At 43.8% G+C, this 16,126-nt stretch overlaps 1 protein-coding gene across 26 annotated transcripts in view; it reads right to left on the bottom strand.

The window, feature by feature from the left end:
• The window catches only part of MICAL3 (microtubule associated monooxygenase, calponin and LIM domain containing 3), a 181,888-nt gene that overhangs the window by 90,100 nt on the left and 75,662 nt on the right, over window positions 1-16,126 (bottom strand). For 24 of the 26 annotated variants that reach the window (XR_010021420.1, XM_063076628.1, XM_063076457.1 and 21 more), the window contains 11 exons: window positions 14,954-15,293; window positions 13,214-13,421; window positions 11,210-11,326; window positions 10,735-10,836; window positions 10,052-10,207; window positions 8,969-9,069; window positions 6,678-6,935; window positions 6,189-6,304; window positions 5,267-5,393; window positions 3,715-3,811; window positions 1,333-1,480 (listed from right to left, as the gene is read on the bottom strand). Coding sequence is in view for 25 of the 26 variants with exons in the window: in XM_063076628.1 (XP_062932698.1) it covers window positions 1,333-1,480; window positions 3,715-3,811; window positions 5,267-5,393; window positions 6,189-6,304; window positions 6,678-6,935; window positions 8,969-9,069; window positions 10,052-10,207; window positions 10,735-10,836; window positions 11,210-11,326; window positions 13,214-13,421; window positions 14,954-15,217 (1,694 nt within the window). In the remaining variant the exon portion in view is untranslated. Of the gene's footprint in view, window positions 1-1,332; window positions 1,481-3,714; window positions 3,812-5,266; window positions 5,394-6,178; window positions 6,305-6,677; window positions 6,936-8,968; window positions 9,070-10,051; window positions 10,208-10,734; window positions 10,837-11,209; window positions 11,327-13,213; window positions 13,422-14,953; window positions 15,294-16,126 lie in introns of those variants that run through there. The other 2 variants (XM_063075793.1, XM_063076718.1) reach the window with 2 other exon arrangements.

The following is a 16,126-nucleotide window of genomic DNA, read 5'->3' on the forward strand; positions in this document are numbered from 1 at the left end:
CCTGACAAGCTGTTAATGTACCAGATGAGCTCTGGTAAATCTTACTCAGTCTTCATGAGGGCAAATTCCAAAACCTTCCTCACAAGATTTTTCCACTGCTAAATCTCCTGAGTTTCTCCGAGTGTCTGGACTCGCACACACCCCTGGAGCTTCAGGCTCTTGCTGTCCAGAGCGGAGGGCAACGGCACTCGTCCTCGGGCGGCTGCGGGCCAGCCCTGCGGCCCGACTTAGTGTGCACCTACAGCCACGGCATGTTTCGTTTTTAAAATCCTTCTTCACTACAGATTAAACCTGCTACACTGTGGAAACTCATCCTGAACCAGGTCCTTGAGTATCAACAGTGCCACATTACCATCTCGCTGCTTTGTGTCCTGCTGAGGTAATCCCCCTAGACCCTCCCTGGGTGGCCTTCATTGCTCTAATAGGGAACATTAGAGGTCATTTTATCCCAGCAAACCAGAAATCCCCATTTTTAATACATACTGTACAAGGATGTACCCGCTCTCAACTCATTAGCTCATAACCATCATATAAACAGGGACTATGTCTTTTAGGATCACTGAATCATTAAAATAAAACAAACAAAAATTGGGCCCTTAAGTGTACCTAATGCTAAAGTAGACAGGCAGCCAAAATAACTCTACATGTTCTGCTTCTGTTTCTGAATCTTTTTGTTTGGTTTCCATGGTAACAAATGCCTATGGGTGAAATGTGAGCGCACTGGCCACCAAAGTTGACCTGGGGTCATTCTCATGTACCCATGCTGTAAACGGGTGTGTGAAGAATGGTCAGAAGGGACGTTACTGGTATAGGTGGAAAGACAATGTGAGTTTCATGGGCTTGACAGTGTATGTTTGTAAAAAGTGCAGTCTTTAACGAAGAGAAGATACCAATGAACCCTCATAAATCAAGTAAGATTCATTGTTTCTTGTTTTGTTGGTAGTGACACACTTGCCTTAAGCTAGCCAAATGTTCTAGCCAGGTTTCCCTTATGACCAATAGCATCTGAGAGATAGCTGGCCAAAACGAAGAGTTCAGTCAGGGGCCAATGAACAGTGTTTTCCTTTGTGGGAAGTTAATAGGCCCAGGTGGGCGTCAAAACCAGTTTTGACCTTGTGAGTGCTGTGATTTTAAAATCTCAGCTAATCATTCCTGGGTTAGCTATAGAGTTTAAAATATAACTAAATCAAAATCAAAGGAACACAGTACCTTCTAGAGAAGGTATCTATGTACCTCATTCCAGGAAAAAGTACATAATTTTGCACCTGATAGCGTGATGCTCTGAGACCCTTGGGGAAAACGAAATAAATACAAAGTATAGCCACAACTTACAGCAGATCTGGGCGGTATCTATGGATAATCGCACACAGGGCCAAGCCACTCTTCCAAGACATGGTGAGATCTGTCACATTTACGCCTGTGTAGCCATCTGTCTGCCTTTGGCACCAGCTCAGCAGTTTGCTTGAACGAGCTACAGACTCTAAAACAACAATGAAAAAATTATGATTGTAAGTGTGGTCAACTAATAACGTCGATACAGAATCCTCTTTGCAACGGACATACCCAGTATAAAAATTTACTGAGGATAGGGACAAAATAGTCCCAACTAGTTTTCAAAAGAAAACAGTGAAAAAGAAGGTTGTGAAACTGGTATGATGATAGTGGAATTTTAGGTGGACAAGAAACTACCAATTTATCCAGACTCTAAGGTCAATGATAAATGACCACTGGGCACTCTGCATCTCTGCATGCTGAAGCCGCGTCCCTGAGGCACTGCTGGATGCTGGCCTAGGTGGAAGAGCGCCACCTGCTGTACTATCGCCCTCACTCGCAATGGTTCTAGGATTTCCCTGGAGAGTTGCATGGCAAGTGGCTGAGGGCGCCTTTTCCCTCCAAATAACACGGGGAAGATTAGATTAGAAAAGATTCCATTCTTTCTAGCAGCACATTAAACCAAAAGCAAACAAAGCCTTGTTCTTACACTTTCCAAGGTACCAAGCAAATTGCTAAGTGAAGAAACTTTGTAGGGTTACGCTGAAAAGCAGAGGAACCTAGACCAGGACAATCCTCCAGACCAAGTAGGTACCTTGTATTATAAATTATCACATATTGAAAAATTAAATAAGCAACCACATATACCTGGACGTTTTCCAGTTCACAGACTTGTTTTCTAAAATCCAAACACCTTTACAAAAATCCATTTTTCTTAACTGCATCAGAACTCTGAAATGGAGCATTTAAGGGAACCTGTGAACTCCTGTTTGTATCTAAGAAAGTCTGTCTGTTACCTTGTCTGAGGCAGCTGAAAATATTAAGCTTTGTACTAAGTCATCCAGTGATTTGTGAACATAAGATGAAAACCATGTATCGTAAAAACACTGCTTCATGAAGTCTTTCACAGTGAAAATGTATTCTGAAACTAGCCACTGCTGGTGCCATCACCAGGCTCGGAAGTCTATCAGATGCCTCCCAAGTCTGCACACCCATCCATCTCATATGAATTCCGGGCTCTAAAACAGGAACAGTGGAGAGAGACACATTCTCTGCTTTCAAGATGACATGCCCAAAGGAGAAAGACTACAATGTTTCCAACTGCCCATTGCTCCTCATATCCACCTTGATATCTCAATAGCACGTCAAATTCAAGATGTCCCAAAGAGAGCTCAAGTGTCCCCATCCTCCCACTTCCTTGTTTACGCTGATGCAACACCTTCCACAAACACCCATCTCTTGCCCCAGGGGCAACCATATGCCGGTGCCTGTTGACTGGGCTCTTTCATATCCTCTCTCACACGATCCACAACGGCGGTGACAAGACGGCTGCCACTTGCAGCCTCTCTATAAGGCGAGCGTTGCAACGAGCACTCTACACGTGTCCCGGACTCCCCATGACCGCAGTGCGGGGGAGGCATTCTCACTTCCGTTCCACAGTCAAGGAAACAGAAGTTTGGAGATGTCCAATAACCTGTTCAAGGCTACACATTTCACCAACGGCAGAATTTGGGTTGGGACCCAGTTGCACCTGGCCCCAGAGTCTGAGTTCTTCTAACTCTGCTTCACTCCCTCCTCCCGTCTCCATCCGAGCATCAGCACCAGATGTGGGCCTTTGCCACCTTCAGCTTGACTACCGCAATGAATTTCTAATAGTCTCCTGCCTCTGGTTTTTCACTTCATGCTACCTTACCTTTAGCTGACCAGCTGTACTCATGTCATTCCTCTTTAAAAAGTCTTCAGGGGCCCTTCAATACACACAAAACGTGGAAGGGCCTTTACCTTTATCACCGTATCTGTCAGTGTTGCAGGACCCAGGCTAGAATGCCACCACGTCTTCCATAAGGTCTTCCCCAAAAACCTTAACTCTCTCCCTTCTTCTCTCCCTTCCTCCATCTCTCCCTCTCTCCAGCATCTGTATCTGATTTATCTCTGCACTGTCATAACACCTTAGACCAAGGTAATTCTTTCTTGTGGGGGCCCATCTTGTGCACTGTAGGAGATTTAGCACAATCTCTGGCCTCCAAACACTAGATGCTAGTAGCACCAGCCCCCAATCATGACAATCAAAAATGTTCCTAGACACTACCGAATGTCCCCTGGAGGGCAAAAATCACCACTAGAGAACCACTGCAATAGACAGTACTGTGCACACTCAGTGAATGAGTACAGACTTCTCTGAATAGCTTACCTGCATTTCAAAAGGCCAGTACCAGAACTCACCATTGCGAGTCAACTTTGGGGTAGTTCGGGAGTTTACCAGGTTCTCCATTTCCAGATGAATATCTTTCGTTTCTCCAGTATCATATAAATGGCGCACCTGGCAGAAAGTTACAGAGTCGAAAAGAAAATCAAACACGTGATAATCTAAAAGTAGAATGACTAAGATGAAAAACCGGGACAGCATGTTGGACAAGATTTAGACAGAAGTGATAATGATGACCTTGAAATCCTTTATATAGAAACAAATATGAAGGGTCTTCAAAAAGTTCATGGAAGGAAAGATTCTTATCTTTTAATTCCATTTTTCCACAAACTTTTTGAAATATCCCTGTACATATTAACTATAAGAAGCTGTGCTCAAATTAGCTACTCGGACATGGAGGTCTCTCTGAGTCTCTGTTGGGCCACTGATGCTGCCCATTAAACAGCAGATTTTTTGGAGACCTTAAGAACTCACCACACATACATACAGAAGGTCTAAAGGCGTAAACTTTAGATAGAGGGTGAACAAAAAACTACACTAGAACACAGGCAAATACATCAAATGGGCTGCTCTCTAAAAACTGTCCCACTCTTTGGGATGATTATGCTTCATGAGACATCATTCTCAATGCAGTGATGAGACTTTAGAGTTATCAGTAGCACAAAAAAAACTGACTAATAAATAAGCATATCTTTACCTGCACAGAGTGTTTTATCTTTCAGAGTTCTTTCTAGTGTACAATCTCATTTGCCCTCACTTTGACCCTGTGAGTAGGCAGGGATTATTACCTCCATTTTTCAGGTAAAGAAACTGAGGTTAGAGAAAGTAAAATGTTCTGTCTGAGTCACAGTGATTGCCGGCAATAATTCAAGTGGAAGTCGCATCTCCTGACTACTGAGCAAGTGCTCTTTCTCTACAAAATGCAATCTGAGGGCCAGCCCGTGGCTCATTTGGGAGAATGTAGTGCTGATAACAACACCAAGACCACAGATTCAGATCCCTATATAGGGATGGCTGGTTAAGCTCACTCTGGAGAGCGTGGTGCTGACAATACCAAGTCAAGGGTTAAGATCCCATTACCGAGGGCCGGCCTGTGGCTCACTTGGGAGAGTGTGGTGCTGACAACACCAAGTCAAAGGTCAAGATCCCTTTACTGGTCATCTTAAAAAAAAAAAAAAAAAAAAAATGCAATCTGACATCAATGCAACGGGTTCAGATCCCCATACTGGCCAGCTGCCAAAAATAAACATAAATAAAAGTAAAATTGTTAAAATGTAAATTTAAAATAAAAAGAAATATGAATTAGGAGGTGTGGGATAAAACCCTGGTTACACCACTTTTGTGATGTCTGATCTTCTGCAAATCATTCAATTACTCTATGCCTAGACACTTAATCTGCTGATAGAAAAAAATATCTACTTCCACCAATTCAGAGAGACATCTCTGTGGGTTACTAAAAAAGTGTCATGTATATGGGTGGTATTAATAATTCTATACATTTCAACATATCAGAGTTCTGATCAGTCCTGAGAATGGACCCAGATGTAGATAACTGATGAGTGACCTTACCTGGCTTGGCCGGAGGAAGTTGATGTTAATATTGGGATACCTAGTGACCGGGTCGATGCTGTACTGGCTGAAGTTTTTACTCACATTCTCAGGGGTTGTCTGCGGCAGCAACCTATAAATACTTTCCCTACAATAAGAACAATATACTCAGAGCAGTGACAGCACCATAAACATCTCGCTCTCCTTTTACAATACTTCCATTTTTTGACAGTCTGACGTGGGTAACAAATCCTCATCCTTGACCAGTTTCCTCCACCCTACGCCAGCCCCTGCTTCCCACACCCACCACCTCAGTGGCCCCTCAGGCAGAGTACGGGGAAGGGCTGAGGAGAGGAGCAGGGCAGTGCTGTGGACAGCGGTAGATGCCGGCCTCGAACTGAAAACTTACCACTTTGTTTCTTCAAGTATGCAAATATTTAATTTTTAAGAAAATCACAGATGAAAAAGATCTTGCTACCACATTTAGCCAGAATGCGTTAAGTAACAGACTTAAAACGATAAAATATCAACTATCAATTTCATCCACAAAATCGTGTTTCTCTAGTTCTTCTGGTTGAGGCATTAGTTCTTTATCAGCAAACAAATCCTACAATTTTTACCTCATTTGCAAAAATTTGCTTCAAAATATGACATTTAGGGGTATGACAAATGTTTATAAACAGTTTGGTATTTTCCTTTGAATTCAAAGTCACTTGTAATTTCTTCTATGTCAGTAACAAATTTAATTTGGAAAGGGATAGGAGAAGAGCAGTCAGGTTTCTGATCTTATGAGCATTATCTTGCCTTGCCTTTCTTAAATACAAAAACATCTTTAATTAAGAAAAGAAGGGAGAAGAAGGAAGAACTCATACTACGCTGAAGAATAAACCACTCCTCCTTCCCGGTTTCCTCATGGAAGAGGCCCATGCTTACTTCCCATTACCTCTCTGCCAGGACTTCCAAGGGGCTTGTTCCTAGAGACCAACTTCGTACCATCCAGGCAGAGTCCATAGCAGCTAGAAAGCCCCGGGCTATTCCTGTTCCCATTGGCCAGAAAGGCTGTGAGGGAGATATAAAACAGAATCAAAATAAATTACTGTTTAAAAGAGGGAAACTAGAGTAAGGAACAAAGAAAGAGTTTGCTGTTGACAGTAATATTTGGCAACTGTTCAGATAATGAACTTCTCTACTTCACAAATTGGTAGAGAGGCAAGTCACAAAAAGTGCAGAGTTTCCACCCATGCCTGACAAATCTCAGTTCCCAGTGGCCTGGAATCCTCCCCTACGCCCCTAACTCCTGTGGAGAGTCTGCCTGTGCTGTGCAACGCTGTAGACACTCACAGTGCACCTGGGAAACCCAGATTCACTCATATTTATTTCTGCCTCACTACTACTGCTGGCACCGTAAAGTGCTGCCATCCCTAGTACTCACCTCTAGGAGGCTGTCCCCAACCAGAGCCACTAGTAACTGGTGTCCGTTCTGCTCCCGCACCAAGGCAGCGTTCTCGGAGGCATACATGCAAGTGAAGTCAAACATGGCCACATCGGGCTGTCCATAGTGATTGATGGCAAAATCCAGAGACGGCAGCTGCTGCTGGGTAGAGAAGTCCGCCGCCTCCCTGGCGTAGTTCAGCAGAGCCTCTTGGTCCACATTCTCTCGGGAGAGCAAGAGCTCTGTGTCAGCGTAGTCCTGTCTCCAGAGAGAGAAGAGACTCAAGATGGAAAGCCCAGGCAGGGACGAACAAGCTTAGCCAGCCAGAACCACACTATGTATGTTGTATAGTGACCTTCCCCCCGCAGAGTGACCTCACATTTCAAAACAAATTCACAAGAAAAGTGGGGGAGAGAGCTGTTCCTGAGAGAGCAGCAGCTTTGCCGGCAAAAACATAGCTCTGGCTTTTCCATTTACATGGAGCAAGTCACTACTCCTTTGATCCTGTCCAATCTACCTCACAGAGTTGTTCTGAATATCACATAAAATAATTCATGTGATGGTACTCTGAAAAAGCATTTATAGTCTGTTATCATCAGCAGTCGTCATCTTCTGGGAGTAAACAGCTTTTGGCAAATAGGACCACATGAAACGTGCAGCCTTGCAAGAGTCATCAACCCAAAGGAAGAACCTGAAGACTTAGTGCCAAAGAGATGTGGGAGTGGAGCAACAGCAGTCCAGGAGGAGGGAAGGGACACACTGGAAACGGGACAGAGGTTTGCAGAGCAGTGCTAAGATTCTGAAAGGCCCTATGGAAACCCACCAACGAAGAAAAACAATGGTGAGAGAAAAAAGGGCTTTCCACATAAAGGACCCTATTCTGTTTCAGAGGTTTCTGGCATACTGAGCCAAGTCTGTCTTCTCCTAAAGTGGGACCTAAGGTTTCCAAGTGCCCTGGATGGCACTGTCAGCTATCACCACAAGATGTTAAAAGCCAAAAACACGAACACTCAGGGTGGTCCTAGAAATACTATTTGTTCAACACTGAGTAAGTGGTCACATGGGTCTGGTACTCAGCAGCATGCGCACAAGGCACAGGCCCTGCCCTCTGAGAACTGATAAAAAGGAAAAGTACATCAGGTCTTGGCATTCCATGTTGCTCTTATCTAATTCTGACTGATAACCACAGCTCTGCTGAGATGGTAGTCTTAGTCTCAAGGCACACACACAACCACTTCACTGGCTTTCTTATTAACAGCAACAATGTAACAGTACCAGATAATCAACAAACCAGTTCTGTAAAGCATCTAGCCAAACACATCTTGCTGATGCTTTTGGCAGAACGGGCTGCACAGACTGCTCTGTCCCGCTTCTCCTGCATACACACAGGACTGCTGTACCAAGAAACAGCCACGAGGTTCACGGGTGGAAAGGAGGCTCTGTGCTGCAGGCACGTGCTCACCAGCTTGTCTCCACTCTCCTCTCAGACAAGGCAGTAGTGTAATTCAGACTAGATAACTTGATTCATTGTCATTCTTGATGACAAAGGACCCCTGAATTTTGGCTGAGTCTCTGGTGGGAACTACACGGGCCTCAATCAGCACATCTGGTGCTTCTTTCCTTCTGTCCTTCTCAACTCATGGGGACAGTAATCCTCACATTCAGGCCAATGACACTAAATAAAACTTAAGAAACCTTCTTCAAGGAACCACCCACCCTGTGATTCTCTGATTGCATGCTTCAGATCATCATCTCAGTGTATGTCATACAATTAGAATCACTGTTAGGCTCCCATAAACACCAATCACTGCTTCTTGGTCAAACTCCCTTCCCTCAGTTATTCCCCCTTCCCAAGAGATAACCTATTAGCCAACCAATAATTGGTCATATATGGAATTCACTATAACCACAAACCAAATCACCTAAAATTAAACTGAATATCTATGTATGAAATGGCTTCTGAAACTTGCTCTGAAACAATCCTATGGCAGGAGGGCAGTGGGCACATTGCTGGAACAATACTGGCCATGTGCTGATCATTGTTAAAGCTGGATGATGGGCACATGAGGGTTCATGATACAATTCTCTCTCCTTTTGTTTATACTTGAAACTTTCCATAATAAGAGATTTTTTAAGTTAAACTAAAAAACATCAGGGGTTCTCAGGAGCCGCATTCAATGCTCATTTTCATTCCCTTGCAGGAAAAACCCATCAGACAATAAAATTCTTTCTCTTGGTGATCATATTAACCAGTTCAACAAAAACAGGTTTGAAAAAAATCCATTGCTCACATGCAGTATCACCCCTTTGTCCAGTAAACTCTGCTTTTTGGCTGTCATAACAAAATAGTGCGTGTCATCTTTGTAGTAGACGATGTTCTCCAAATCAATACCTGTGACCAGAAAACAAATGTTTGCATATAAGAGTTTGCTGAGATGAAAGTACATTACGGCACCAGAAAGACTGTATGTAGGTCTACGGAGACAGAGGTTGTAAAGTCCAGGCAGGGAAAGGTGTCTAAGCCCAGATTTTCACTCCCTGCATATTCAGTAATAATAAAGGGAGCTTTATTTCTCTTTGTACTGCTCTATAATTCACTCAACACCCTGAGTAATCCTAAAAACAATCATTGATAGTAAGCAGAAATATAAGGATGGGGGAAAAAAAGGAAACAAAACAAACGGGGAAAAAAAGGATAACCCCTGAAAGAGGGTTTGCGTTAAGTTATCAGGTTAACTCTGACAGTCATCAGGGAAGTTTGAGGATTCTCTTAGGTTCTTAAGAACAGAAAAGACAGTTTGATGCCTGGAGGTAAAGTGAGCTATTGACTTTTTAATTCAATTAATCTAAAAAATAGGTGTAATGTAAAAAAACTAAGTTCTAGAAAATATAGAATAAGGGCACTTTTTTTGTTGTTGCAGCAAAATATCTAAGTTGATCTATTCAAAAGCTATCATGCAACAATCTTGTTCCTATCTAGCACATGGTTTGCTTTCAAGGCCAACCTAGAAGACTACATACTAAATACTTAAAGTCAGGTTCTAAATAAAACCAGAGAACTACCAACCAACAGCTTGCTACATCAACATCATAACTTAGCATAGGGTAAGGAGTGGGGGAAGAGTTGGTAGAAGGCAGAATGAACATTTTCAAACAAATAAATAAACAAACCCCAATGCAGCCTAGTCACTGGGATAAGAAGTAAGGATACTAAAGCAGGAGAGAAGAACAAAGTGCAGGAGTGAAGACAGGGTAAAGTGGCACATGGCACAGCCACAGCACCAATGACACCTGCCCTGCCAGCCCCCGGGGAAGAAAGTAACAGCTGCTTATTCAAATGTCATTCTTCCTGCTTTGGAGGCAACTATACCAACCTGTGGCTTCCCTCAGTTCCTGGAAAAATTTTTGGTTGAATATAAAAGCCACACCACTTATTTCTTCCACTTTGGCTTCTGCCGTTGTATTTCGGTTAATAAAATTCGCTGTAATGGCAATGGCCAGTTTGCCACGAAATTCTTTCCGACGAAATCCTGGAGGCAAATAAATTTTCAGAGGTGGCAACAGTTAGCTAGAGAAGAAGGAAGATCCCTTCAAATGAGAGGGGGTGTTGATGAAGACATTAAGGAAAGTGGGGGATGAGAATCAATGGAAAAATTTTAGGCCAGCTCTTCTCATTTAAAATAAGGTATTTACCTACCAAAGAATATAACAATTCAGGAAAGAAGTTAAAATTTCCCACACTATTAACAATCAATTTGAAATATGACTGACCAGAATATTTCTCAGTACTAAGGGTTCTATTTTTTAAAAAAGGAAATAGATTAAATCCTGCAGTGCCAACCAAAGTATACAGTTTGTTTCCCAGTACCCTAACAAGAGTGCCCTATAAGAAGTACCAACTGGCTAGAGGAAGGCAGGGCCTGCCAATCAATTAGAATAGGCAGCACACATGAGGATTTTTAGAGTGTAGACTCTAATGACACAAACTCTCACCCAGGGGTGGGACAGAGTCAGCCTCCATGTGCTATGAACCAAGCAAAGCAGCATGAACCAGTACCTTCCAAGGTGTTCCTACGGCCGTCCCCACCGATGATCACTTCAAACTCATACTCTGACACAGGATGAGTCTTAGGGCGCACCAGTGCCCGCCAACCTATCCCTGTGGACCAAAGTCAAAATGATGTCACCACCGAGGCCTTCTCACATATCCAAGACTGCCTCTAGCTACACGGGCATACAGACTGCAGAAAACCCCAAGCCAGAAACACTACGTGTTAAAGTGTGGCTACAAACCACAGGAAGAAAGAAGCCTTGAGGAACGTTCACAAAGACTTTCTCCAGCACACAACTGTGTAACGTAAGTGCCTGTGATGTCCAGTACTATTTCGGAGGCCTCCTCACTAAGCTGGAGAAGCCCTTTAACTAGCTCTGAAAGCAACCCGCAGATTCCTCCAGTTTCCTCCCTTGATCTCATTTTTTCTCACCTATCCAATGCCCTTTTATGCCTCCTTCATTTGTCCAATCCAACTTACGTTCATTCTCTTGGTCCTCTGGAGGCTGTACAAGTCCTTGGAATTCCACATTGACATGGATTTCAATGCCTAGGATCAAGGCTACTTTCAAAAGTATTAGCTGGAGCTGACGGATACCTGGGTCAATACAAAGATCACACTGGTGAGGGCATCCTGAGAAGAGATTACCCCGCAGCAGCTGCTGTTCATGTTCCCACGCATGCACCTAACGCATAGTTTATTCAGATTCTCAAAGCCTTTTGTAGCAGGAGACATTTTCCAAGCCATGCCCCATAACTTTTTTCTTCCTTTTGTAAGGGCAAATATCTGGTGGAGGAGATATTCTAGAGAGACATGCAAGGCCACTCCCACCTCTTGGGTTAGGTGTTCTACACAATCAAAAGCTCTGAGAAAAAGAGAATTGTGGCCAACAGGAGACTCTCCTTTCCATCTGCCCCCGATACAGTCTAGGACACGGTACTTACAACAGGAGATAGAACGTGAGCAGCCACGGGTTGTGCTGTCCACAGTTTGATGCAAAGCTGCCGCACCACTTCCTGAGATGCCCACAGCATCTCTCTCACCCCATCACCTCACTGATCTTCACACAGTCTCATAAGGTGAGCAAGAGAAATCACAATCCAACCTTATCCTCTCACCCTTCCCCTCCTACCACTGCTCTAGAGTTGCAGAAACTGAGGTCTACAATGATTGTAAAAATCTTGCTTATTGTCAAGGTGAAATTTATCTGTTTATTTGACGAGTACCCATTAGGTGCCAGATATGACAGCAACACCAGGTATACAGAGAGAAAAATGTAGTCCCTGATCTAAAACCTCTTAGGCCCAAGATAAATCCTGCCACACAGAAGGCAGATGAATCCCCTGAATTAATGACCTTTGGTCTTCGCTTACAACTAAACTCACCTGCAGCCCATGACTAATTTGCTGGGAGCACATGCAAGTCCTCTTCTAAGTCATCCTGGTTATTTTTCCCAGCTTACCACAACCACCACCCTTCTGAGTCACACTCCCAAAGACTCATTAAATCCGTGCTAGCACACATTTTATTTTTGCAGACAACTATGGGTTCCAAGATGCTCTGCAATTACAGCCTGACAACGGGCACAGTGCTTCCTCTGCCAATGGAACATGGCAGCTGTTGGCTAGTGTTTGATAAATCGGCACAACTGCTTCAAAATAGCAAAAGGCTCAGTGGTTGAATGTATTCACAGGACACATCTGGAGAAGCCCAGAACAAAGGTTCCCTGATAAAGCTTCCCTGGAATCATTAGTGGTAATCAATAAAAAAGACTTCAACTTCATAATGCAGACACTGTTCTGAATTGCTTTTTAGATAGGCCACTTACAGTCACAAAAACACAGTCACTGTGCTGACTTGTGTTTATCCTACAAAATCTCAGAAAAGCACAGGCTTTTGAACTTGGAATTGACAAGAGTATAGCAAGAGCTGTTCTGGCTGTAGGCCTCACCAGAATCACCCAACCAAAGGAATCCCATTATCCACCTGCCATTCATGACCAAGCTAGGACTGTGCCTCTTCTGTATTATAGTTTCCCCAGGACTGTGTGCCCACAGCACTTCGCTTTTACGTTAGTAGGGCATATACCAGATCATGTTACAGAGAACCACACGCCTATGTTGTTTTTCCACTGGACTAGGACCCGCCAGAGGGTGGAGGCCCAGACTGGTCATCTGTTTCCCAATGCCTGGCCCCCAGTGCCTAGCCCCCACACTGCAAGTGCTTAGTAAGAGTCCAAGAACTAACTTAGAAATCCTTACACCAAACTCACCATTTCACAGGAAATACACTTGTAGTTAAGAGTCCAGATTAAAGAACCACTGCACGGAGTGGAGTATGCTTGCTACAAGGTAGATACCAATGAGATCAGAACAAATGGGGCTGTAGAGTACAAATTCCTCAGATAACCTACCTGTCTCTTCCTACTGAACAAGTGGGTGGAGGGTAGGGGTGGAATCCTACAGGAGAATTGGTTTTACTTACTGATATGGTCAATGGCTCCAGCACAGAACTTGCCATAGAACTTCTTGGCACCCAGACCTCGCAGATCATGTATGGTGAATGGCCAGAGATGCAAGACATTGTTGCGGGAGAAGGCATCTCGTTTTTCAATAACGACCACCTTGGCTCCCAACAAGGATAAGTCAATGGCTGTGCGGAGACCACAGGGGCCAGCTCCAATGATGAGACACTGAAAAACATAGGTGCTTTCAGGTCAAAGGCAGCAACTCTTAAGAAACATTTCTAGAGAAGTTTCATGATCTCATAACCATCACTCCCTAAAGCCTCCAAATAGGGCTATCCTCTCTACTACCAAGAAACCTTTACACCCATCTGGGTCATAGCAGAGGACCTGCAATTGCTTGAGAGAAGAGCTAATGACTGCTGTAGAGAAGACACTGAATTGTCAGTGCCAGACATAAACCCAGCACATGTTCACCTGGGTCAGTCTGTAAGGCCCACAGAACTGCAACATATTTAAATGGGTCATAATTTCAACAAACCATGTGAAAACCACATCTCATCTTTCATCAACAAAGAGGACCTTTTGGAAGGTTTGTAAGTCGAGAAGACATGTGTCCAAGGAGACACAGATTATTAAATTCATAGTCCAGGCAATCTTAGGAGTCCTGGAATGGTCTACCACTCAAATTATTCTCAGGAGACAACTTTCAAAAGCCAAAGTTTTATGTGCAAAAAAGTAGTTCTAAGATCACCATTTCTAGACTGAAAATCAGGAAAATTATCTTGAAAATCCACACTGTAGAGAAATACTCAGGGTGAGACTGGACACTTAACTAGGTTGCATGGTATGTACAGAGGAAGACACGAAATGTTTTTTCTTTCGCTTCCCTTTTAGTCTTAGTTTAAACCCCCAATACTCACTCAAAGAAGTCTTTCCTCCAAATCACTTGAATTATGTTGAGGAATATCTACCCAAATGCAAATCCAATGGGTGTGGGCTTCTAGGTATCCACAGAGGGCAAATTTAAGCTTGTGAAAGGATGTAATTTAGCAGTGAAATCATCGGCACATTTGTGTCCCTGTTATCTTTTCTTATAAGGAGGGAAGCAGAAAACCTGTCCTTCCTTCTCCACAGGTGAGGGCACACCTCGAGATTTTGCCCAGCCCCACCTGCTTCATGGAAACCCTATTTCTCTACATTGTAAAGAAAGCAATGGAAATACTTCAGTTCACAAGGTCCTTGCTTATGAATCAAAACGGATCTTTGGAATATGGATGGGAAAAGATCTAAAGCTTGTGGCAAATCCCCAAGTTGGCAAATACTATACCTTACTGGTAACTGAGTATGGAATGATAACTTTGTAAAGATGACAAGCCAATAGCCACAAAAAGCCACATTCAGACAGTATGTGAACGGGGCCAGGCTGCTCCCTGCTCACACAGAACGGAGCTTCAGCACCACTAAATGTTCCTGTGCCCTTGACTTCAGGGTTGTTCTTAAATAGTTAAACTTTGAGTGTTCAATTTGTAAATACATGAAATAGGCTTAGAATAAGGTCTGGCACATGGAATAGTCAAATCAACAGAGGTAATAGATCCACAAAGTTTTAACAAGGTGTCAGCTTGACTCATAGGCTGGGTTGTGGCTAGGCTCTGCCTGGTTCTCACCCAATCCACCTCTACTTAATCCTTCTCTTTGGCATGTGGCTAAATCCTCACTTCAGTGACCCCAGGGCAGAAGAGCAGCCAGACCCTCACCTTGGTATTAGTGCATGCTTTTCCCTTTTTGAAGTCTTTGTGACTGCCACGCTTGTCTAACTTTGCCCAGAGGGCTTTGGCTTTCCAGTAGTTGAGCTTGGACTTCAGCTTGTGATAGAAAGAACGGTAGTCCTTTGGCTTCAGTTCCAGGTGGTCACAGAGCTCTTGGAAGGCCCTGAGGGTTCCCTTGCAGGTGGTGGCCTGGACAAACCGGTCAAAGAGGAAATGAGCTTGGTTCACTGCCTCATGCTTACTCTCCTCCATGCCTCTGCACTCTCAGCAACCCCCCACAGAGGGGCAGTGAGATGGCTGTTGATCCACCTGACACTATCACGTTAATCTAACAAAAGGAAAGAAAGAAAAAAAATGGTTAGCATTTCTGTACCTATAAACATTTTCCAGGAGATAACATTGTTTTTCAAAATAGAGTTCCCAAGAGTTAACACTCATTCATTCACCAAACATGCACTGCACACCTGCAGCACTCCAGGCGCTACCCAAGACCTGGGGATAGGAGATGAGTGAGACAGTTCTTGCTCTCAGGGGTTTTACAGTCTAATGCACGAGACAGACACATGCAGAGGCAGAATATTACAATGTGCATACTAAGTGCCATCAGAGAGAGAGGCACAGAGATCTGGGTCCCCAGAAGAAGAGTACCTAAGTCACAGGGAGGTGGGGTCCTCACTGATGACAAACCTCCAAGATGTGGCAGCCAAGTCTTTCAGGATAAATGAGTGTTAGCCAGGGAGAGAAGAAGCGTAAGATGTGTATGAGTGACTCGTACAGATCAGAGTCAAGAATGGTTTCTAGCTTAGGCCAATGGATTAAAAATAGAAGCACTCATTTGTGAGGGTGGGGTGGTGAGCTCCCTTTTTGACCTGTTATGCTTGAGCTCCCTAAGAGGAGGTGCTCACTAGGCAGTCGGGTATGAATCTGAAGTTCAGGGGAGTAGCTGGGGAGGCAGACCAGATTTAGAAGACATTAGCATACAGGTGGTGATTGAACCTTTGAAAGCAGGTAAGATCATGCAAGGACAGTCCATGGGGAGAGAAGAGCTGTGGGCTCTGGATGAGATCTGGGAAGCACCAACCTGTAAGGCGCTGGCAGAGAAAGATTATGAGGAACAGTAGAGAGGTCTGAAGAGAACCAAAGGGTAGTGTCATAGAAGTC

Source organism: Cynocephalus volans, chromosome 1, assembly GCF_027409185.1.
Source record: "Cynocephalus volans isolate mCynVol1 chromosome 1, mCynVol1.pri, whole genome shotgun sequence".
NCBI lineage: Eukaryota > Metazoa > Chordata > Mammalia > Dermoptera > Cynocephalidae > Cynocephalus > Cynocephalus volans.